At 37.7% G+C, this 26,148-nt stretch overlaps 1 protein-coding gene across 1 annotated transcript; it reads left to right on the top strand.

Moving 5' to 3' along the window:
* Positions 1–16,947: 16,947 nt before the first annotated feature.
* On the top strand, positions 16,948–25,926 carry LOC114522520 (putative histone-lysine N-methyltransferase PRDM6). Its single transcript, XM_028543225.1, has 5 exons — positions 16,948–17,130; positions 19,538–19,736; positions 22,849–23,153; positions 23,448–23,703; positions 24,085–25,926. The coding sequence occupies exons 1-5, from the start codon at positions 17,050–17,052 to the stop codon at positions 24,708–24,710; spliced, it is 1,467 nt and encodes a 488-aa protein (XP_028399026.1). The 5' UTR covers positions 16,948–17,049; the 3' UTR covers positions 24,711–25,926.
* Positions 25,927–26,148: the final 222 nt, after the last annotated feature.

The raw sequence follows: 26,148 nt of genomic DNA, 5'->3' as shown, positions 1-26,148 counted from the left end.
AGCTGACCAAGGAGATTTACCTCTCAGCATACACATCTAAGCAATCAGGTTTCCAGGCATATCTGAATGGTCAACGTCAATTCAGGTGGAATATGAAATGCAGCATTGAGAAACTTGCTGATATTATTTCCAGTTACAAATCTGGTTTAATCCCAAAAGAAAATATCGATTGTGATCGTTACAGAGAGTTCCCTGCAGATGTCAAGATGGAGGATGTGAAAAAGAGTCAAAGAGCAATTCTGCATATCAACAATACATTGTGTGAAATGAGAAAGGAAAAAGACAAACTTTTGAATAGAAAAAAGAACTGTATGGAAGATATGGAAGCCAAGAAATGGGCTAGCAATGAAATTGCTTTTGTTCTACCAACAATACGACAGATAGAGGAGTTGATAAATGAAACTGAGAAAATTGCTAATGATGTGGAACATGTTAGTAATCAATTTATGAAAAGATTTGATTCAAGCACTGTTCGTGAGAGTGAGGAGAAACGTAAACTTAACAGAGCAAAGGAGCAGAGGTCAAAGGCAAAGAAAAAGAGACAAACTGTCAAAATGTCAAAACCAGTCAGGCTTAATGTAGAGAATGATTCATCAAGTGATGATCCAATTGATATTCTTTAAACAGATGATGAATTTTAAGTATATTTTGTTCAATTTCATATCTTCAATATTACATTGTTGTTATTTTGAAAAATTGTTACAATTTTCTTTTTACCCAACCTTGAAAGAATGAGATTTTTTCTTTACCCAACCTTTTATGTCATGGATTTTTCAGTTACCCAACCATTTTCTCTTCGGCCCCAACCCTGGGTATAAATAATGACCGGTCCCTTAGAGTATTTAAATTATTTCGTATTGTCTCTTTTTTACTCAAATTTCGTTGAGGTCCAGCGCACGCAAACTAACCGTCAAAGATCTATTTCTTTTTTCTTTTGTTAGGGTTTATTTCTACTATCAAAAAATATGTTTACATTTTCACCCAATCCGTGAATCATCTCTTATATTGCATGTCACTGGTATGGTGTAAGAATAGAAAATGTAATAATAATCTTTATTTAAACAGGTTGACCCAGTCAGCTAAAACAGCTGTTATAAATAAGGGACCTGCATTCTACGTCGTACGGACCTGCTAGAACGACTTCCTTTATTTTCAAGTATCTATTTTGCATATTTTTCTTATTCTTCCGCTTTGAAAAACTTAGAGAAAAACCCACCACAATAATTCATTGAAATCAGTCGTTGAAATCTATAGTTTCCAGGGCAAGAACAGTCGTAAACAACATTAATTTTATACTGGCAAGTTGAGTCTTTTTTCTGGCCATAAAAATATCGGCGTGAAAACTGAAGGCGACGCCACTTTAGTGTACTAGTACATCATTCATCAATTTCCGGTCGCTTCATGCAGCTGGCTTCGTCAAATGCGTGAACTATAGTGTTATTCATCCATCTAATTTAAAAGAGCGGCATAAAGTGGGCGATAATCGATATTTCAGCAACGAAAATCATGGTACAATTTTTCCAGGAAACAATAAAAGGTAAAACAGGTGATGCCTTTCGATATTCGTACATTTCGATTCTTGTACTTGGAATTCTCGGTAACACCCTGGTTATCATCTCCATATTGCGACAAAAGAAATTAATAAAGAACGACTACTACTTTCTTGTTTTACACCTCGCGATCTGTGATCTGGGATATTTAGTTCTCAGATTCTTGGAAGTCTTCCACAGCTATTTTTTTACGTTCTCAGTCCGTCACACTCTCATACATTGTATGCTCGTCGATATAAAATTCATTTTCCTATTAGCAGGTGTTTTCATGATGTTGGCCATTTCATGGTTACGTTATCACGCTACTGTACATCCTTTAAAACCCGCCATCACTCGACAGAAATTAAAAGTCATTTGCGGTTCGGGCTACATTCTCGGAATAATTGCTACATGTGCGACCAGCATTCCCGGATGTTTAATGCTGTCGAATGATATCAGGCACGGTTATGTGAAGTTTTATTATGTTTACTTGGTAGGATGTATTTTTTTGTTCCCAACAATCTTTATGGCCGTGGTTTATTACAAGATTAGTCGAGCTCTCATCAAACAAAACAAACACATGAAGCGTGTGTGTTCAAACGCAGTAAGAAGCAGATATGTTCAAAATCGACGAACTTTTTTTGTTTGTCTCGGGACCGTTCTTTGTTATGGAGTAAGTGGTTTGCCGATCGCCGTGTGGCATGCATTGTATATTTTTACCGAGCAACATTTACAATATCATTGGATAAGATCGCTTAGTTATGTTATCAGCATCGCAGGTTCAAATGCAGGAAATCCCTTAATCTATGGCGTTTTAGATAGAAAGTTGCTCATATTTTGGAAGCAAAGTTTCGGGAGGTGTAGATAACCCCCGGATTAGACGGTTACTCTAGAACAGTATGAAAACGTTTTCCTTTAGTTGTCTGAAGCCAATCCCAGCTTTAATACTCCCAGGGATGGGAAATTGAAGTTTGAAGGCTGTGTCGAGTCATCAGGGAATTCTGAGGTAAATTGGACAAAAAATAACTGGTTCTCCTTTTTGACCTCTATTTTGTAAACATAGAAACTAGCAGAAAATTTAAATATGCTTAAAATTAAGTGTATTCTGATTACGATATGTCATATGCAAATAATATTATGAAAAGCATTTGTTATATAAACACCGTATTAAGGCTCTGAAACACTAGTAGCAAAAACTAACTCGCAAGCTCGCTGCGAGTAATTTCGTCCAATCACAATGCTTGACAGTTTATTTTATTTAGATGCAAACACTCGCAGCTAGTCGATTTTGCGATAAGTGGAAAAGAGTCTTTGAGGATATTAACACATTACGCTTGTTTACGTTGTAGATTGTAATAACTGTAATAAAGTTGTTTTTGTAAATAATAAAGTTTCTCATGAAAAGAACGGTTGTTAAGCGCCATCATGTTAATTAATTTGTAGTACACGATGCCTCCTTTTGTGACGAAAGTTTCGTTCTTAGACTAAGTTTCTAATTGCAAAGTCTGAAATCTAACGTTACTACACATGTTTAATTTTATCACATAAGCCAGGGCGAAAATCACATTTGACTACACGAAGCCGTAGAATAAATTTGACAAATCGCTTGTATAATGCTGTAGTTCATCTGAACACTTTCAGGGCAACGACCGCAATTAAAACTCCTTAACGAAAAACTTTTTTCGGATAACTGCATGTAAAAAGTAAATTCAAAGCAAGTAAAGTCGATTTAATTGAAAGCGCATGAATCTCCTGGTTATAGTCTATTATTCTGACCATAAACAATTATTTTTATTATATTTACAACTGTTTTTATTTTCTTGAATTGTTTCTTGGAAATTACGCATAGACGAGGCTATGTATAAAAATGAAGCTGTGGTGGAAATTTTGTTTCATGACAGACGAGGCATTTGGGTGGATTCCCTCAAGTCGAATATTCTGTACATGTATAACAGAAAATTGCTTTTGCGCGACAAGATGTCCCAGAATAGTTTAGCATAGCCAATGTTTCTTATGTCCATTATTGTCCAGTGCTAATTATGTTATAAATGTGCTTAAGATAACCAACTGTCATTTGTCTGAAATATATAGACCTCATCGTGTTAATCTTGAATTCAATTAAACGGAATTGAATAAACCTTTCAGTTGGCAGAGCAATGGATAAGACAACATACGATGTCTCCAAGTACCAGGGCCGTAGCTAGAGCGCTTAATTGGGGGGGTGTATATTCATATATTCATGTTTATATACCATAGGAACAATAGCATACAAAAGAAATCATTCGGGCATATGACGAATATATGAATATGCACCCCCCCAATTAAGCTTCTAGCTACGGCCCTGCCAAGTACCTTTCTATTTCAGTTGTTGTATTTGGAATCCTCGGTAACACTTTGGTCATCATCTCCATCTTGAGACAAAAGAAATTGCTGAAGAACAATTACTACTTCCTCGTTTTGCACCTTGCCATCTGTGATCTTATGTATCTGCTTTGGAAATTCGTCAGTGTCCTCAACAGCGATTTTGTTCAGCTTTTTGCCAGATCTGTCATGTACTGTGTTGTCTCAAGAATGAGGTTCGCCTTCCTTGACGCAGGAATATACATGATGTTGATAATTTCACTACTTCGTTATCGCTCCACAGTACATCCCCTAAGTCCTGCCTTCAGTCGACCGAAAATGCGATTGGTTTCTGGTTTGGGGTACATTTTTGGCTTGATTTCAGGCTATGGAGCATGTCTGCCACGATGTCTTCTCAAGGGAAGCGAAATAAAAGCTGTTTACACCAACGTTTATTTCATTTACGTTGTTGTATGTTTCTTCATTGTCCCAACAGCCGTGCTGGCTGTAGTTTATTATAAAATCGGTAGAGCACTCGTTAAACAAGACAAACGCATGAAGAATTCACTTCTGTCAAGTGCAGCGAGAGGCAGATACGTTGGAAATCGACGAAATTTTCTTGTTTGTCTTGGAACCGTTCTTTGCTATGGATTTGGTAGTTTGCCAAACTGTGTTTGGATCATTTGGCGGATTGCGTCCGTTAAGAATCTACCGATGAAATTCGATTGGATACAATCTTTTGGTCCTGTTCTCCGAGTTGCTGGATCTAATACAGTGAATCCTCTCATATATGGAATACTGGATAAAAAATTGATCAAATTTTGGAAACCTCGCCCGAGGAGAGAGCAAGTGCCACAAGAGATGGGGAACATTTTATCCTGAACAATTTGAGATTGATGAAAAACACAAACTCTGGTTACAACATCAAAACTCAATCGGTTTTACTATACGCGTCCTGTGTTGCATATATATAACTGTACATAACATAATTATATGGAATGTGTTTAGAGTAGCTAATATATGACTAGAGTGCTCGATATACCAAAGTATAGAGCTAATAAGACGAAGGTAAAAAACAGTGAACTTTGTTCTCTTCATATGATTTAATTCATTCACTACAAATTTGTTTCGTATGACAAGCAGCGCTTGCCACACTCATCACGTGAATTTAAATCCATGTTTATATATAGCTATATATAGATTACTGGCAGGGCCGTAGCTAGACCGCTTAATTGAGGGGTGTAAATTCATATATTCATGTTTAAATACCGTTAGAACAAAAGCGTACAAAAGAAATCAGTCGGGCATAAGACGAATATATGAATATACCCCCCCTCCCCCCCCCCCCCCCGATTAAGCTTCTAGCTACGACCCTGAAATTTGAATGTTGGACAAGAAGCTGTTCAAATTCGCGAGAGCTTGTCTTAAACGGCGACAAAAAGCACAAGAAAACGAGGCAGTGGTTGTATGACTTTCGTTTTGTTTTCAGTTAACATTGTTAATGAAGCAGCTGATCAGAAACATAGTGTAGTAAATCAGTTTCCGGTTGTTTCCGGTCGACTCTTCAACAACGATAGTGTGTTATACAACCCACGTTTTGGGCGCTGTAGACGCGACCTCCATAGACGTTAATCGACATTTCCAAGTGGCAGAGAGGTCAATTATTGAGTTTTTGAACGCACACAAGCCCTGGAATTCGTGTCCTCATGTATATCTGCCTAGTTTATTGTGTTTTGATCATTTGGTGGAAACATTTTGCCATGTAACATTATATTAGTCCATTGGTTTAGATTGGTATTATTACTTTTATTATTAGCCTATTATTAAAAGGTTTATTACACTTCTTCGCAATTTAAAATTGAATTGTAAAGTGTTTACAAACAGATTGGTAAGAACTATTTACATCGTAAGAAACTATATATATAAGGATAAGGATATCTAACACTATTGGTAGAAAACAGTTTGCGCTCTGTCTTACATTTGAATAATGAAAGATGATTTAAATTTCGAATGTTATGATTGTGGACGGTCTCTCTAGTATTCGGTACGTGTTCATTAAGGGGCGAATGTTTCATTATTTTCCGCAATGTATTGATGCAGATGCGTCACGTCTAATATCTAATCTTTCACAACCCGCCATTGCCAATACTTCCTCGTGAGAATGATATAATACGTAGCGCTCTTTTTTGTACCCTTTCCAATTCGTCTGATTGGTATTTGGTCAGGAACTCAACCTTTATAACACATGCAATGAATTGACACGGGAGAACTAGGCATACATCTATGGTATATAGCAATACATCCAACTCGACGAACATCAATCGGACTTTTAACGCAGCCTCCCGAGAACTATTCGCTTGAAAAATGACCCTTTGTCTTCACAGTCTGCGTCAAAACAGTGCGCATTTAATGGATCAAACCATAAGCAGCCCAGGAAGCATGCGAAAATTATATATTATATATTATATATTATAATATAGTGTAGTATATAAACATGCATACATATTTTTTGCAAAGAAGCATGCTTTCTGAGCTGCCTTTGGTCCAACGCATGCAAATTCGATATTTTCTCGATCACATTTGCTCGATTTCGCCTATTATGCACAGCCAACGTATTCAAAAATATTATTGGATAACCGTTATCAAATATCGGCTGCATATCATCGTCACGATAAAAACTGCATTTTCGCATTTCCGACATGCGCATGCTGTAAGTTCTCATTTGCACGTGGTTTATACAGCTAGGCGGCTATATTTATGTAAATATGTAGACTGAATACTTTAAAACGTTAGAGTACTAGTCAAGACATGGCATGTCTCTTCAAAACTTCCTGTTCCTAGCTTTGTCGGAATTATCCTATTATTCCTAGTTTAGATTCTCCTCCGAGTTTCCAATTTCTTTTATGGAAAAACCTTCCGCACTTTTAAAGAAACAAAAGCGTAGGATATATTTCTATAAAACGAGTTAAATTGTTTAGAGTCATAAGAATTCGACTATCCGGATTAGAAGTGTTTATTCAAAAATTTATTTTTAGAGTATTCAAATTATTTCCTATTGTCTCCTTTTTAGTCAAATTTCCTTGAGGTCCACCGCAGGGAAACTAACCGTCAAAGATCTATTTCTTTTTTCTTTTGTCATGTTAGGGTTTATTTCTAACATCAAAAATATGTTTACATTTTCACTCAATCCGTGAATTATCTCCTATATTGTCAATTTCACCCGCTTGGTGTAAGAATAGAAAATATATCTACTAGAATTACTTTATTTATTTTCAAGTACTTATTCTGCATATTTTTCTTCATCTTCCGCTTTGGTAAACTTAGAGAAAAAACCACCACAATAATTCATTGAAATCTGTCGTTGAAATCGATAGTTTCCAGGAAAACAACAGTGGTAACCAGTGCAACAGTGGTAATTTTATACTGAGTCTTTTTTTCTGGCCATAAATATATCGGCGTGAAAACTGAATGCGACGCCACTTTAGTGTACTCATCATTCATCACTTCCGGTCGCTTCATGCAGCTGGCTTCGTCAAATGCGTGGACTATAGTGTTATTCATCCATCTAATTTAAAAGAGCGGCATAAAGTGGGCAATAATCGATATTCCAGCAACGAAAATCATGGTACAATTTTTCCAGGAAACAATAAAAGGTAAAACAGGTGATGCCTTTCGATATTCGTACATTTCGATTCTTGTACTTGGAATTCTTGGTAACACCCTGGTTATCATTTCCATATTGCGACAAAAGAAATTAATAAAGAACAACTACTACTTTCTTGTTTTACACCTCGCGATCTGTGATCTGGGATATCTAGTTCTGAGATTCTTGGAAGTCTTCCACAGCTATTTTCTTACGTTCTCAGTCCGTCACACTCTCATACATTGTATGCTCGTCGATATAAAATTCGTTTTCCTATTAGCAGGTGTTTTCATGATGTTGGCTATTTCAATGTTACGTTATCACCTTACTGTACATCCTTTCAAACCCGCCATCACTCGACAGAAATTAAAAGTCATTTGCGGTTCGGGCTACATTCTCGGAATAATTGCTACATGTGCGACCAGCATTCCTGGATGTTTAATGCAGTCGAATGATATCGGGCACGGTTATGTGAAGTTTTATTATGTTTACTTGGTAGCATGTCTTTTTTTGTTCCCAACAGTCTTTATGGCCGTGGTTTATTATAAAATTGGTCGAGCTCTCATGAAACTGAACAAACGCATGAAGCGTGTGTGTTCAAACGCAGTAAGAAGCAGATATGTTCGAAATCGACAAACTTTTCTTGTTTGTCTCGGGACCGTTCTTTGTTATGGAGTAGGTGTTTTGCCAATCGCCGTGTGGCATGCATTGTATATTTTTACCCAGCAACATCTACAATATCATTGGATAAGATCTCTTAGTTATGTTATCAGCATCGCAGGTTCAAATGCAGGAAATCCTTTAATCTATGGCGTTTTAGATAGAAAGTTGCTCATATTTTGGAAGCAAAGTTTCGGGAGGTGTAGATAACCCCCGGATTAGACGGTTACTCTAGAACAGTATGAAAACGTTTTCCTTTAGTTGTCTGAAGCCAATCCCAGCTTTAATTCTGCCAGGGATGGGAAATTGAAGTTTGAAGGCTGTGTCGACTCATCAGGAAATTGGACAAAAAATAACTGGTTCTCCTTTTTGACCTCTATTTTGTAAACATAGAAACTAGCAGAAAATTTAAATATGCTTAAAATTAAGTGTATTCTGATTAAGATATGTCATATGCAAATAATATTATAAAAAGCATTTGTTATATAAACACCGTATTAAGGCTCTGAAACACTCGTAGCAAAAACTAACTCGCAAGCTTGCTGGGAGTAATTTCGTCCAATCACAATGCTTGACAATTCATTTTAATTAGATGCAAACACTCGTAGCTAGTTGATTTTGCGATTATTGGAAAAGAGTCTTTGAGGATATTAATACATTACGCTTGCTTACATTGTAGATTGTAATAACTGTAGTGAAGTTGTTTTTGTAAATAATAAAGTTTCTCATGAAAAGAACGGTTGTTAAGCGCCATCATGTTTATTAATTTGTAGTATACGACTCCTCCTTTTGTGACGAAAGTTTCGTTCTTAGACTAAGTTCCTAATTGCGCGAAGTTTGAAATCAAACCTTAGTACACACGTTTAATTTTATCACATAAGCCAGGGCAAGAATCCCATTTGACTACATGCAGCCGTAAAAAAAATTTGACAAATCGCCTGTATAATGCTGTAGTTCATCTGAACACTTTCAGGGCAACGACCGCAATTAAAACTCCTTAACGAAAAACGTTTTTCGGATAACTGCATGTAAAAAGTAAATTGAAAGCAAGTAAAAGCGATTTAATTGAAAGCGCGTGAATCCCCTGGTTAGTCTATTATTCTGATCATAAACAATTATTTTTATTATATTTACAACTGTTTTTATTTTCTTTGAATTGTTTCTTGGAAATTACGCATAGACGAGGCTATGTATAAAAATGAAGCTGTGGTGGAAATTTTGTTTCATGACAGACGAGGCATTTGGGTAGTTTCCCTCAAGTCGAATATTTTGTACATGTATAACAGAAAATTGCTTTTGCGCGACAAGATGTCCCAGAATTGTTTAGCATAGCCAATGTTTTTCATGTCCATTATTGTCCAGCGCTAATTATGTTATAAATGTGCTTAAGATAACCAACTGTCATTTGTCTGAAATATATAGACTTCATCGTGTTGATCTTGAATTCAATTAAACGAGAAATTGAATAAAGCTTTCAGTTGGCAGAGCAATGGATAAGACAACATACGATGTCTCCAAGTACCTTTCTATTTCAGTTGTTGTATTTGGAATCCTCGGTAACACTTTGGTCATCATCTCCATCTTGAGACAAAAGAAATTGCTGAAGAACAATTACTACTTCCTCGTTTTGCACCTTGCCATCTGTGATCTTATGTATCTGCTTTGGAAATTCGTCAGCGTCCTCAACAGCGATTTTGTTCAGCTTTTTGCCAGATCTGTCATGTACTGTGTTGTCTCAAGAATGAGGTTCGCCTTCCTTGACGCAGGAATATACATGATGTTGATAATTTCACTACTTCGTTATCGCTCCACAGTACATCCCCTAAGACCTGCCTTCAGTCGACCGAAAATGCGATTGGTTTCTGGTTTGGGGTACATTTTTGGCTTGATTTCAGGCTATGGAGCATGTCTGCCACGATGTCTTCTCAAGGGAAGGGAAATAAAAGATGTTTACACAAACGTTTATTTCATTTACGTTGTCGTATGTTTCTTCATCATTCCAACAGCCGTGCTGGCTGTAGTTTATTATAAAATCGGTCGAGCACTCGTTAAACAAGACAAACGCATGAAGAATTCACTTCTGTCAAGTGCAGCGAGAGGCAGATACGTTGGAAATCGACGAAATTTTCTTGTTTGTCTTGGAACCGTTCTTTGCTATGGATTTGGTAGTTTGCCAAACTGTGTTTGGATCATTTGGCGGATTGCGTCCGTTAAGAATCTACCGATGAAATACGATTGGATACAATCTTTTGGTCCTGTTCTCCGAGTTGCTGGATCTAATACAGTGAATCCTCTTATATATGGAATACTGGATAAAAAATTGGTCAAATTTTGGAAACCTCGCCTAAGAAAAGAGCTAGTGCCACAAGAAATGGGAAACATTTTGTCCTAAGCAATTTGAGATTGATGAAAAACACAAACTCAAAGACATTAAAACTCAATCGGTTTTACTATACGCGTCCTGTGTTGCATGTATAACTGTACATAACATAATTATATGGAATTTGTTTAGAGTAGCTAATATATGACTAGAGTGCTCGATATACCAAAGTGTAGAGCTAATAAGACGAAGATAAAGAACAGTGAATTTGGTTTACTTCATATGATTTAATTCACTACAAATTTGTTTCGATTATGACAAGCAGGGCTTGCCATACTCATCACGTGAATTTAAATCCATGTTTATATATAGCTATATATATAGATTACTGGCTACAAATTTTCAATCCTGATAAATCTTGATCGATTAATCTTGATCGATGTGCAATAAGCTCACTTCACATGCAGAAAATGTAATACAATACATACGGACGAAGTTAGCTAATGTACATATAAGTTTAAAATACTAGTCGTTAATATAATCTTCCTTGCAAATGAAAAGCGTCCATATATGGCATGTGTCTTCATACCCTACTGCCTCTTTGTCAGAGTTATTTCATTATTTTGATTATTTCCTTTCTGACAATTTTCAGTTTTATTTATCTCGAAGAAAATGCTTCCTAAATTTCGAACGGAGAGCCTTTCTCTTTTCTATACAGCTTCAATTGAAACAATCCAAAAATATCAACGTTGTCTGCAGTTAGCTGCTAACATATACAATAATCACATCATTTTCAAGAAGTTTGTATATCCGTGAGCCAATTTGTGTAATGCTTTTTACTTCGGGAAGCTTAAAGTTATGGAAAAACCAACATATTTCAATTCGGAAATTTCATCAAAACCGGTTAAATTTAAAACGCGTAAATCTCCAGGTTAGTCTTTTAATTAGACCATGAACTATTATTTTTATTTACAACTGTTTTTATTTTCTTTGAATCGTTTCTTGGAACTTAAGTCGAATATCCTGTACATGTATAACAGAAAATTGCTTTTGCGTGACAAGATGTCCCAGAGTTTAGCATAGCCAATGTTTTTCATGTCCATTATTGTCCTGCGCTAATTATGTTATAAATGCGCTTACGATAACCAACTGTCATTTGTCTGAAATATATAGACTTCATCGCGTTGATCTTAAATTATATTAAACGGAATTGAATAAAGCTTTCAGTTGGCAGAGCAATGGATAAGACAACATACGATGTCTCCAAGTACTTTTCTATTTCAGTTGTTGTATTTGGAATCCTCGGCAACACTTTGGTCATCATCTCCATTTTGAGACAAAATAAATTGTTGAAGAACAATTACTACGTCCTCGTTTTGTACCTTGCCATCTGTGATCTTATGTATCTGGTTGGCAAATTCGTCAGCGTCCTCAACAGCGATTTTGTTCAGCTTTTTGCCCAATCTGTCATATTTTGTTTTGTGTCAGGAATGAGGTTCGCCTTCCTTGACGCAGGAATATACATGATGTTGATAATTTCACTACTTCGTTATCGCTCCACAGTACATCCCCTAAGTGCCGCCTTCAGTCGACGAAAATTGCAATCAGTTTCTGTTTTTGGATACATTTTTGGCTTGATTTTAGGTTATGGAGCATATTTGCCACGATGCCTCCTCAAAGGAAGAGAAGTAGAAGCTGTTTACACTAAATCTTATTATGGTTACGTTGTCGTATGTTTCTTTATCGTCCCAACAGCTGTACTGGCTGTAGTTTATTATAAAATCGGTCGAACACTCGCGAAACAAAACAAACTCATAAAAACTTTATTTGAAACAAGCGCAGGGAGGGTCAGATACGTTGGAAATCGACGAAATTTTCTTGTTTGTCTTGGAACCGTTCTTTGCTATGGATTTGGTACTTTGCCACACTTTGTTTGGATTATTTGGTGGATTGCGTCCGGTCAGAATCTACCAATGAAATACGATTGGATAGAATCTTTTGGTTCTGTTCTCCGAGTTGCTGGATCCAATTCAGTGAATCCTCTCTTATATGGAATACTGGATAAAAAATTGGTGAAATTTTGGAAACGTCGCCCAAGGGAAGAGCTAGTGCCACAAGAAATATGAAACAATTTGTCTTAAACAATTTGGGATTGATGAAAAGCACAAACTGTGGTTACAACATTAAAACTCGATCGGTTTTAATACGCGTCCTGTGTCAAACATCGGATGATATTAATATGCACTAAGTTCACTTCGCATGCAGAAAATGTAATACAATACACACGGACTATATTTATGTACAAAAGTTTAAAATACTGGTCGTTAATATAATCTTGTCTGCTAATTAAAAGCGTCCATATATGGCATGTCTCTTCGTTTCCTTCTGTCTCTTTGTTATGTCAGAGAGTTATTTCATTAATTTGAGTCTTTCCTCAGTTTTTGACAATTTTCAGTTTTATTTGTCAGTTCGAAGAAAATTCTTCCTAAATTTCGAACAAAGAGTTTTTCTTTAATTCTTTCTTCTACAAAACTTCATTTGAAACAATCCAAAAATGTTAACGTGCCCCCCCCCCCCCCCCCCCCACCAAAATACTATTTTAAAATCGATGCCCATTTTCTTTCCTGCGTGCCCAGATACACGTGCCCAAATCGTTTTGTAGAACATAAATATAAACCACACTAGTGGTGTCCTTGCAACGTTGCCAATCAAACTGTTCCTATACATATTTTCAGCTGCCCTTTTTATTAACCAAAAGTGCCTCTGGAAGCTGGTGCCTCTCCCGATCTCTGGATCCCTCCCCCCTCGATCTCTGGATGCTTCCTACGCGGCTACGTCTCGGACCAAATTGTAGGTTCCGTACTATCCCAGGCAGGTGTTCGATCGGGCGATTTATTAGGACTGGGAACTGAATTTTTGGTACTCTAATTTTCTCATTTCCGGTCAGTTCAGCTGACAGGTAAGGAAACGAGCCAGGTGTATTTTTATTCGTATGTGAAAAACAACATATAAGCAAGCGCTCTCTTATAGCAGCATCCATAATCATGGTACAGTTCTTTACAGAAATAATAGAGACAACAACATCTCAGGCTTTTAAATATTCGTACATTTTTGTTATCGTATTTGGGATTCTCGGCAACATTTTGGTCATCATCTCAATATCGAGACAAAGGAAACTGTTAAAGAACAACTACTACTTTCTTGTCTTACACCTTGCCATCTGTGATCTGGAATATTTAGTTGTGAGATGTCTGGAGATCTTGAACTCCTCATTCGTCAATCTTTTCGAGCACTCTGTCGTATACTGTTTGGCCATTGAAATAAAATATATTTTTGTGGTCGCAGGAATTTTCGTGATGTTAATCATTGCAGTGCAACGTTATCGCGCTACCATTCATCCTTTAAAACCTGCCATCTGTCGACGGAAAGTAAAAGTCATTTGCTGTTTGGGCTACATGATTGGTGTGATGGCCACTTTTGGAACAGGCATACCCGCTTGTTTGATGGTGTCGAATGGTGTGATAAGGAATTACGTAAAATTATATTATGGTTACATTGTATTCAGTTTCGCCCTTTTCCCAACAGTCTTTATGGCCGTGGTCTATTATAAAATCGGTCGAGCCCTTGTCAAACAAAACAAACACATGAGACGTGCGTGTTCAAACTTTGCAAGAAACAGACATACGCATTTTCAAAATCGCCGAACTTTTCTTATTTGCGTCGGGACCGTTCTGTGCTACGGTGTTGGTGTTTTGCCCATAACTGTGTGGTACATATGGTACATTGCCACCAACCAGCATATACAATACCATTGGATAGAATATTTCAGTTTTGTTATCAGCATCGCTGGTTCAAATTCAGGAAATCCCATCATCTATGGAATATTCGATAAAAGGTTGCTAACATTTTGGAGGCGATGTCTCCGGAGGTGCCGAGGTCTACAAGAGGATTAGGCAGTGATTGTAGGCAATATATTGAGACGTTAAATTTTCCCATAGATGAAGTAGTAGCTACTGTAACATTGTCTTCAATTGCTTGATAATTTTACAGGTATAGGATGAAATATAACATCACTATTCATTTCTTATTAAGTAGTATTATTGATTAGTTGTTTCAAGAAAACGTGTTTAAAAGCATGAATCTATAGATTGTATACACAAAACGTCATGGGCATCGGAAAACCGCCAGAAGTGAGGGGCCCCGCAAAGTGCGTTCCAAATATGGGCAACTTTCTAGCAGGTTACAGGGGCGTGCCCTGAACACTTGCGTTCTGGGAGAAGATTAACAGAATTCTAACAATAAAAATGTCATTAAACCTCAAAATACAACACAAAAAGTGGGGGCACCCTCACTACCCAAAAAAAAAACGTGCGTGAGCAAAACGTGAGCAAAGCAGGTGTAAACGCAAGTGGAAACATCTTTAAATGTAAACATTTTAACAATTTAATTTCAACTGTTTAACTGTTTCATTTCTTTTGACAATTCTGATATCGTCGCCAGGAAATGGACGAATCGTGAATGGGACGTTGAAATGAATTCCCCAAATAACAAATTGTCCTCGAAATGTTCGACATACGCCAATTCACCGTTATGGCGGTTTTCCACAGAGTTGCAAAAAGAGTTCAACCTTCCTCCGGTAGGATTTCAAGTTTTGAAAACCTTCCTCAAAATGACGTTACGTCACCGAGTCAAGTGGCAACTAGCATAAAGAAATATTTGGTTTTTTGGTACATGCATGTGATCAATTAGAGTGTTAAACTTTGAACCTTCCTCACAAACCTTATTCAAAGCAAACCTTCCTCCGGGTGGCACCCGCGTACCCGCAGCTTTTTTGCAACTCTGGTTTTCCACTAGGCGGAATTTTTCATTCGATTTTCTTTTTAATTGTGACCCGTGAAGGGAATCCGCTACGGTCGAATTCTCACAATTGAAAAGAATATCGGACGAAAAATTTCGTTCGGTCGAAAAATTCCGCCTAGTGGAAAACCGCGCACATCCTCGACTCTATTTCCTCGACCCTCGACAGATTGAACTCCCTCGAGATTTAGAGGTATTACACCGGCAAAAAAGTGTCTTTAAGTGTCAGAAATAACAACGGTCCCACCGTGGTTCAATGGTCTAATTCTGCTCCTATGTAAAGTTGCAAAAATCGTGCTCATCAAACATTAAACAATATAACCATGCTCTGGTTATGATGTCAAATATTTAGACATGGATAACCACGCTGTTTTAATGGTCAAATGCTCGTTCTGTGTAAAGTTTCCAGCATGTTTTGTGCTCATATACAAACATTAAACAATATAACCATGCTTTGGTTATGATGTCAAATATTTTGACATGGATAACCACGCTGTTTTAATGGTCAAATGCTCGTTCTGTGTAAAGTTGCAGGCATGTTTCGTGCTCATATACAAACATTAAACAATATAACTATGCTTTGGTTATGATGTCAAATATTTTGACATGGATAACCACGCTGTTTTAATGGTCAAATGCTCGTTCTCTGTAAAGTTTCCATTATGGTTGGCGCTCATATACAAACATTAAACAATATAACTATGCTTTGGTTATGATGTCAAATATTTTGACATGGATAACCACGCTGTTTTAATGGTCGAATGCTCGTTCTGTGTAAAATTTCCATTATTAAAATCGCCCGTTGTTTGCTTAACTTTGATTAAATCTTAGTATTCCTAAATCGAGTATCCTCTTTAATAATTGCTGGTTCCAAAAATGAAATTTTATCGCTCTTCGAGCATTTTTAGAACGGTTGAATAAATCACTATCCGGTGGATAGCGCTATCCGGCTTTCATACAACCGGCCCCTGGTCCTATATGTAAAGTTACAAGGATATTCAGAATTGTAAACAAGCTGCGGTACGCGGGTACCACCCGGAGGAAGGTTTGCTTTAAATGAGGTTTGCGAGGAAGGTTCAAAGTTGAACACTCTAATTGATCACATGCATGTAGCAAAAAACTAAATATTTCTTTATGCTGGTTGCCACTTGACTCAGTGACATATAACGTCATTTTGAGGAAGGTTTTCAAAACTTGAAATCCTACCGGAGGAAGGTTGAACTCTTTTTGCAACTCTGAGGATATTTGCCAACTAGTGCTCATACAGCTACAAATATTAAAAACACAAATTGTGACACACAAATAACTATTGTTTATGCGCACGGGCGGCAATGCAGACTACAAGCACGGACGGTAATTTCCGAAAGATAGCCGATTAACGCTTCCATTTATAGCACATCAATGTATATGATGTCGGCAAACGCCATGATTTTCATCAGGACGCATCCATGTGAATCTTCGGTCAGACAGGAATTTGAGAGCATCTGTTCTTGATAACACGACAGGAAGGCTCCCGGTCGCTATTAAAATGACGTCATTTCACAGTAAATGACAGCTCAGAAAAACGGCTGATAAATTTAAAACAACATTAACAAAAAGCTGGCGGCCTTCACGCGCAAGACAGGTGAGCTCAATATCACAGCCGCGACGCACGCTTCGACAATTGCGCACGAAGTTGTATCGAATCTCATTAACATATAATGCGGCACTCCGCTGTTTTAACGCGGACCGCGAGTTCGTCCGAGACGGGTAAAAAAAGAGACACGGATTTTTCGGTGAAGGTATGTTGACTGTTTCCTATCAAGTTTTGTATTGTTCATGCAATTGAATACACATCATTCAATACTTTCTATCCCAACAGTAAACGAATCGAATCTTTCATAATCTTTCCTCAATTTGAAACTCGGTCACTTGAAGTAATTCTTGTAAACTTAAGAGCCCAATGTTTAAGAACGAGGTAAAGATAAGGCGCACATTAGGGATTAAATAATAATTCACGTCTGATCACTTGAAAGGTAAGGCTTGGTCTCAGACTATAATGTGGTAATAAGTGACACAGTAACGAGTTCGCTTTGGAATCGCCCTAGTTGAATATCTTCCGACTTATTTTGTGTTCAAAAGCGCCATGTGAAAAACTAAAAATCGATACGATCTGTTTGGCTTTCCTCGCTTATGTGCCATATAAGCCCATAATCCTAGCGGAAATAGTTTTTAAATTAAACCTCGCTGTTAAAATGTGCTTATTTTCATAACGTATAATATTATATTTATTTGAAATCGTTGCAAATTATATAAACATATATAAATATATTTTGTACTTCGTGCTGTGTACAATATAATTGAGACATTAAAAGAGTTGTCTCTACCAAATCAACTCTACTCGGTCAATTTCACGATTTCTTTGTAAAAACTAAAAGAAATGCGAAATATGAAAGCTTTAGACGATGGCAAAGTTTAAGGATCGTAGCTCTTCTATGAAGCTGGTCTTCTAAGCTTCACTCATTTAAAAACTACAGGTCGAAAATTTGAGGTCGGATGATTTGTGATCTATACATCTCACAAGACTGTCTCAATCTGGTCACTGTTATATGGGTATTGTAATTTAAAAACACGCCGACATTTGTGACAAGGGAGTCGCATTTCCGTTCCCATCGCTTTGGCAGGAATATATCTCTAAATATTATGCGATTGTTGATTATCCCGGCAAATCGAGTCTTATTGCTTTGGGCAAATGATCCGAAGATGCGGATATGTCTGAGTCTAATGATAATGTAAATGCATTGTGTCCACATTTAGACTGACGGCATTGTTGACCATCAGATCTCTCCGTGTTTGCTTGTTTTACAAAACAAAACATCCCAAAACGAATCTGCCTTCCTGAGGATCGAAGATATTCAATAACGTTACTCTGTTGCGCAAGTACTGAATATTGATACATTGATACTTAAACAGCCGTGTTTTTCTTTCCCTAAAGTGCTCAGCGCCATGCCATACCTTTCGACACGTTAAATTTCGATTTCGCTTTTTTAGATTTTTATGCGATCAAAAAAGCCGCTTCGCTAGATTGTCACTCCCAATTTCCTGTGCTATATTCGTCTTTAACATGAATACCAGATTACCATTGCATTAGCTTACCGAGTCGACCGATATTTTATTGCCTATTCACCGTTAAACTTTGCCGTATCCTAGCTGCAACCTGTGTAAACATATGTTATATTTTGAAAAAATTCGCTAAAAACGATGGAAAGTTATGTCTGAGAAAGATAAGATTGATTTTTTTGATATTTCTCAAAATTAGATAGACGATGTGCGATAATAATTCAGAGCCACATGTATGTTTGCACTTTCATTAACACGGGGCCGTTTAGCCTTCCGGCTGTTTGAAAACGTTTTTCCTTGCTAACAGCTGGTATTGATATACACAGTTCTCTCCATTTCGAAACAAAATATGAGACAACATCATTATAAATATTTTTCCGAATCATATATTCATTACTCCAGCGAACATTTCGCCGACCTAACATTAACTAATATATCTACTTCAGTATACTTAGTAACTTCCGTCACGCAAAAATATCGCACTATCGAACAAGTCTTCTAATTAAGTTCCTTTATGACTCTCTTGTAGCTACACTTAACGAATATATATTACATACTAACTACACATAGCTACTGGCCAGTTTTCCGTTTCAATTTTCGATTTCATATTTCAATTTTTTCCATATCTACAACTTTTTCCATACACAACACTCTCTCCTCCGCAGAGACTTCGAATGCAAATGCGCTAGATTTTTAAAGATGACCGCTGCTGCTGAAATTAGAAACGCGCTAGCGGTCATCTTTAAAAATCTAGCGCATTTGCATTCGAAACCTCTGGCTCTGCGGAGAAGAGAGATACCCAACATATATCCGGTGTGGCAGCTTTATGGTATATGCACAACAAAAACAAATGAAAAGCGAACGAGATTAGTTTGCAGTGTTCACACTAGCATAATTCGCTCTCTGTATTTGTTTTATCTTTTGAGGCCGAACATATTTTGAGACGAAAAACCGTCTGTTTATCATTAAATTTTTGGCAGAGACAAATTACGCCCAAGGGGTAGCTTGGCGTTATCATAATTCAGCAGAACAACGCGTTTCAGCATTTCGACTCAACATTTCGACTCGACATTTTGACTCGATTTTCAGGGCATAATCGGTGGCCAAGAGACTTCATCTGGCACTTCCTTCGAGTTGGAGTCGAAACAAAATCATAACTGGTGCACTAATGGCGGCAAAACCACGTCACCTGCTGGCGCCTACAAGTTTACCATGGACGACATTTTACAGTATTTTTTTGGCAAAGCAAACCACTTGCGCGCCCACAAGGAGGAAGATAACGGATTATGTAAGTCGAAATATCGCTATAATATGCATCAGCTGGTTTACGTTACGCGATTCTTTTACAAAAACGCTGATGCCTGAATGATTGTAATTGAATCAGATTGTAAAACAATCGAGCAATATATTTAACGGAAATGATTCATTTCGCTCTCAGCTTCGTTTTGACTCGATTTCGATGTATTTTTTTCTATTTTTCGTAATCGCTTATTTCATCGCTACTTTTTTCATATAGATAACGAAAATTGTCCTTCTCAAAAGATTGTTATTTCTAGTCTCTCGAATAGATTGCTTATTTGTCTTAAAAAAATTCTTTTGCCCCATGGGCGAAAAGACTGCACAGACACACCTCCAACTGTGTCGCTCGCATGCTCGAACAATTTGGAACAGCTATCCAGACACGACACACTTATCAACATTTATTGCTTTAATTTCTTTTCATTGTTCATTGTTATTGGCGGCCATGTCAGATTTGATGCCAGCGAATTTTAATCTGCGCTGTTTGATAATACACACCGCATGACTGACATGTGCACTAGAACTCGATAATGCAACACGTCTACGATAAGACAAATTACATGAAGTGTAATGTCAATTATTTTTTTTACATAATTGCGAGTCTGAAGGAGAGACAATTACCGACAATTTCTAGAAAAGTACGTCACCCTTGCATGCCGTCTATTTTTTGATCACCCTAATTCAAAATGCACTTGTATATACATCTCGTGTCGGCGTTTTGACTTTTGATATCGTAGCGAGAATCTGAAAATGTCTAGAGAATTTTATTGTATCATCAGTCTTGATAAGATTCTGATGATTTTAACACCTGCGACTATGTGATGGCAATCCTATGCAGCAAAACTAGTTCGTCTCACGAGAATCTGCACATGCATTAATCTGTGTTGTGTTGAATCAGTTCTATGTTGCTATTGTTAGTGGTTGTTCATATTAGCCTGGTTACCGAGGTCTAACGTCTAACGGAGCGTAAAATGGACTTTGAGGTATTGAAATGAGTAAACAACACGATTCTGGTAGTCGCGTAATCATACTCACAATAGCATGTGATTGTTCTCTTTCAAAAAGACTTATTTCAATACTTCAAAACCATTTTACGCTTCGTTAAATCTCGGTAACCGCAGGCTCATGTGAACAACCTCTTTGAAACGAGTCTCAGAAGCTAGGAGGTTTGCCTTACAAGGCCATTCCCCATCCAAGGTTCGACGAAGTCTTTCGTAATCGACGAATTCGTCACACGAATGACAATTTTCCTCGTCAAAATACGCCTGTGAAAATGTCAATAAGTACGTCCGAGTGACCTATGATTTGTCGGCCTGACCTCTAATATAAAACGTCTGTGCTCTTTATACAATCCAGAGATTAGCTATTCACTCGATGAGTCTTACGTTTTTTCTGATAACGCTGGTTACCAAAACCTCTCAAACAAAAGACAAGCTTCTTAAACTATAATTACAAATTTTCCCCACGAATTCATGTTTACGACGACACCGCATTTTTTTCACAATGATTGAAGGCATGAGATTCGAGATACGGAACGCCGGATGAAACTCAACTAAACGGGAGTGAAATGATAATCTTCATCGGGCAACCGTTCTGTGTCAATGCGGGATTGCACAATCGATCTTTATCTTTTAGGGACGATAAGTGGCTTGGAGTTTTGCAAGAGTTATTTTTGTTTATTTTTTCGTTATCATTTCGTATTGAATTACGTCTCAGTAACCTCTCACTATCTGGATTGTTTTTCTCCTTTTACGTTTGCTAGTTAGTTCTGTGTCACTATTCACATTTAAGGGAAGTAATTACACTCCTTTTAATTAACACTGTTGGCTAGCCACCTTATCTACACGGCAAGTTCCGCTGTATTACGCTAGTGTTACAAGGAGCTACCTTGTTTAAACGAAAACTTCGCAAACGGAGGTATACAAAATTCTGCCCAAAGGTCCTCGGCACTTGACTCTTTCTAGCTTTTTACACGCGTCTAGTAGTAGGCCTTTGTATCGGTAGCCTGAACACTAATAATTGTTTTATACAGGCATCAAATTTGCCGTGCGGAACCAATAATCCGAGTGTACTGTAAACGGGGCTTTAAAAGTGCTTGCAAATGTATCGTTCACATCAGACGTCAATTGAACGCGAATTTGATTAGTGGTGACGTCGCCCATAAACGCGGGTTATAAACGCGGGTCCTATAGCGTTGCAGGCCTTTTTGAATGTGGTTGTGCAGCATTAGGGCTGTTGTCGTCCTCGCGTCAACTCTATTTCATTAAAATAACTCGCTATAGGCTGTGTCTAAATGATCTCTCATGAGCGTAAAAAAGCGCAACGTTTCTTTCTGAAGTTTGAACGGATTTTGATAGAAATCTCCAAATTTATCTGGAAACAATTTTAAGAACTTTTCACTTCGTCATTTCTTGTCTTCGAATGATAATCATGTCTCGCTTGAGCAATAAAATAAAAAAGGATAAGATCAGCTTTGTGCCACAATTAAGATAATAACCACCGCATACGAGTTCACTTTTCAAAGCTCCCAATCAGCCTTTCTCCAGTCTTCCAGTGATGTTCCTGCGCGAAGAGAAGGAGTTACTTTATCATAATTCACAGTAACATGGCTGGTGGCTGATGGCACTGGAAATACTTGACTCCCCCTGGTATAATCATTTCGAAACAAGGATTTTATGGATTTTTTACTGAATTGCTGAACATACATACATGTATAGTTTCTTTCCCAAAAAAGTTTCCAGAATGAAACAAGTTCTCTATGTTTTGATCTTTTTTGACATGGTAAAATTTTGTCGGATCCAATAAACTTAAGACGTATTGAATGTAGTACGTTGTTAACATAAAAGCAGTACTGTGATTGTCTCTAGTTGATTTGCTTCGGCTGTATAAATTGGAACCGACAAAATTTCATACTGTGAACAAACATTTAAAGCGAAACACTGGTCGAGAGCTCACAAAAGGAATATTCTTGTCGGATACCGTTCTGATGGTGATTTCCCAGGGTGAAAACCAACCAATTAACAAATTTGCCGACAGCTGTGGGATTACCCACGAGGGAAACGAAAAAGACCACAATAATGAGCATAAATTCCATCCTTTAGGTTGTGTTGATTGTCAACAGAAGACTTCCGAACGTTGCCCGATGCACGGGCCCCTCCAGTCGTTGTGTAAACTCGTCAACAATGAAAAGCAGGAAGTTGAAGGAAAGGAGAATGCCCACGTGACGTATGCGGTCTCATCATTTCCGCCGGAAGTGCAACTTTGCGAATCTCAAATTCCAGGCCACTTTTACGGAGTCTGCGCGCGACAGTTCATTCCGATAGGCACCTGGATAGGACCGTACGAAGGTATCCGAGTGTCGGCCGAGGACACCCACGAAGGAATGGACATGTCTTACATGTGGGAGGTATGTACGGATTTTATCATTTTGACGCGAACACGTTGGATGATCTGTGATAGCGTGATATTCTATATAAACAATTGCAAATGCCAGTCGTTTTCTTGTGATTTCAGTATTGATAACGCTAAAAATTTTACTCACTGTCGTATATTGTTTCTAAATACAAAGTCAATTCTACCCTGTTGACATTGTTTTGACCATCCGACCACGTTTTTACTTTACTTGCCGAGAACTTCTCCATTAGAAGATGGCATGTGTGAATACTCGACAGCGACATTTCAGCGTTCAAATACCTTTCAGGTGTACAAAGACGGACGTATATCTTCGTATTTGGACGGGGGGGATGAAAATGCATCGAGCTGGATGCGATTCATCCGTTGTGCCCGCCATAAACACGAACAAAATCTTTTCTTATTTCAATATGGCGACAATATCTTCTATCGTGCCTACAAAGAAATACCTCCCGGCACGGAGCTACTGGTTTGGTACGATGAACAATACGAGAAGTTTCTTGGGGTACCTATATGTCTACGCCATGTGATCCCGGTTTCAATAGGTAAGACTTGAACATAGGAAAGAAACAATACGTCCGTTCAATCTCACAACATGTCCACAGGTTGTCCTTGATTGCGTCGATCTCGGTTCTGTGATTTTGATCTATGCCTTCTGGTAAACGGGGTATAGTCGTGGACAAACTCAAAATTTTTTATATGAAGTAAAGTTCAGTTTTGTTTATTCGAAGCAAACATTTTCTACTATGATACCTGGGCACATTTATACTTCTATCCCGTATTTTCTTTATGCATATCGAAGCTTATAGTGTTTATATTGGCTCGATCTTATTAGTTGTTTTGTAAAGAAGTCGAATAACTAACTTCAAAAACTCGTTTTAACATCATGATTTGCTTGTTGACAAAAATACAAATTCACTCGATAGGTCAAGTTTACCCCCATGATATGAACCTCTCGACCAAAGACACCAACTATCCACCATCGTTCTACGTACCCCCCACGCAACCCCTACATTGCGACACAGGTTTTCCTGGAAAGGCGTCACCAAGTAACAACCTACTCAAAAAATCACCGAGAAATGAATGTAAGGAAGACCTTACAAAAATTTCTGGGATTAAAAAGAATACCGCTGACAAAAAAGATGCGGCAAGCGGGCGCACAAGTCCGCGCGAAAACACGAGTAGCTTGGAATCTGGTGTCTGGAGATGTGGTCAATGCTTCAAAAGTTTTACCCAGCGTTCATTGCTGCAAATTCACGTGTGTCCACGTTTACCAGAAAAGCCATATCAATGTGGGCATTGTTCCCAGTCCTTTTCCCATCCGACGGAACTGCGCACGCACGTGGTAACACATAATAGCGAGAGGCCTTTTAAATGCGGTTTCTGCGGACGATCGTTCGCGGGCTCAACCACGTTGAATAATCACATAAGGACGCACACTGGACAGAAACCTTTCGTTTGTGAGAAATGTGCAAGATCATTTTCTCAGGCATCACAACTTAGTCGTCACCAGAGGTTACCAGGTGATTGCCACAGAAACACTGTATACTGACGTGCGCATGTAGCAACGAGCACGTCATCTTCACTGCCGTGACAAACGTGGGCAATCTCTCTGTACAATTTCTAATGACATTGTGTTCCTCCCACGTGCCTATCATTTCTTACGGCGAAGCAGATTTCAGTTGAATCTCAAATCCACGAATGTCATGAAATGCTGGTCAACTAGTTATTGATATAGTATTACTCTCACGATCGAAATATCCAGAATATTTTGTAGCAAAGAGTATTTTACGTAAGAATGTAGTATATGGCAGGTTATAGCAATATATACACAGTTTCGATCAAGCTTTCTGAGACAATAGTCAGAATATATCTTTAATACCTTTGTGATTAATGCTACTTGTTTGCATAACCTCATTAATTTGGCATTGCGAGTTTTTGCCTTATATTCTCACGGGGCTATTGATATGTTAAACTTAATGAAAGCTATATACATTATTATTCCCACCATTCTTTTAGCAAGAACATTGTACATTTTGAATATTGTAACAGACATGCAACCTTCATAGAAATAGCTGTACGATGGTTGTATATCTTAGGCCACCGACTGTCAAATTCTCTGTGATCACTGTTGTTGGCATTTTCAAACGAAAATTCCTAGTAAGCTTCAAAATATTTGGTAGAAATGATTAAAAGAAACTAAAATTGTGGTTAACACTGAGTTACTTCATCGTGATACTCGCTGCAAAACATTTGCAACTTGGGATTTACCAATGCAAGTTTCCAACTGTGAACACAGAAACTTTGACAGCGCAAATCGGGACCTAGTGTTGAATACTATAATGGTATATACTGTATAGTGTATAGTTGTAGCAAATATATTTCTCTAGTATTCTTCATGCATGCATGTATCGATTGTATAGTGTTATGCAGTAATCCGTCTAGTTTATATACGTTAAATTAAGGCCCTGTTACAACGTTCAATTTTTCTTGCAACTTGCAATACAATTCGATCTACTTCTAAGAGATGAAATTAGAAAAGAGTCTAGCGGAAGAAAGGTGCATAAAGTGTAATAATAATATTCGTTATTTCCAAATATACATCTCTCAAAAGTAGAATTGCATTGCAAGTTGCAAGAGAAATTACACCGTGTAACAGGGCCTTTAGTGAAGAAGATATATAACGCCCACACAGTATAAGAAGGATGGATCTTTCGTTCTTCACATACCCAATTTGCATGTAATTAACGTCTTGAACGGGCTTCATGATCGAGGCAGCTGAAATCTTGTATATATATGTATACATAAATATATGTAATGCTTTACTATTATAAATGCAGACCACAGAATTTGCTTATCTCTTCTTCCCACTTTGATGTCTGCATGTTCATTTGCCTATACGAACGAACGTAATCGAGAGCTCTCTTTAATTCCTCGCTTTTCATGCACTCACTTGAGTCCAACAATATATAAAGGCTTTCCAATTCATT

The sequence above is a fragment of the Dendronephthya gigantea genome, unplaced genomic scaffold, assembly GCF_004324835.1.
Source record: "Dendronephthya gigantea isolate DGI-Jeju-01 unplaced genomic scaffold, DenGig_1.0 000023F, whole genome shotgun sequence".
Lineage (NCBI taxonomy): Eukaryota > Metazoa > Cnidaria > Anthozoa > Malacalcyonacea > Nephtheidae > Dendronephthya > Dendronephthya gigantea.
Note: the sequence above shows the minus strand (reverse complement) of the source record. Positions and strands in the feature narration are given on the sequence as shown.

Bases quoted from the DNA above. Each gene is read 5' to 3' on its own strand.
- LOC114522520 (XM_028543225.1), top strand. From the start codon at position 17,050: ATGCGGCACTCCGCTGTTTTAACGCGGACCGCGAGTTCGTCCGAGACG. The intron at 23,154-23,447 runs GTATGTACGGAT...AATACCTTTCAG, and splicing joins ACATGTCTTACATGTGGGAG to GTGTACAAAGACGGACGTAT. The intron at 23,704-24,084 runs GTAAGACTTGAA...TTCACTCGATAG, and splicing joins TGTGATCCCGGTTTCAATAG to GTCAAGTTTACCCCCATGAT.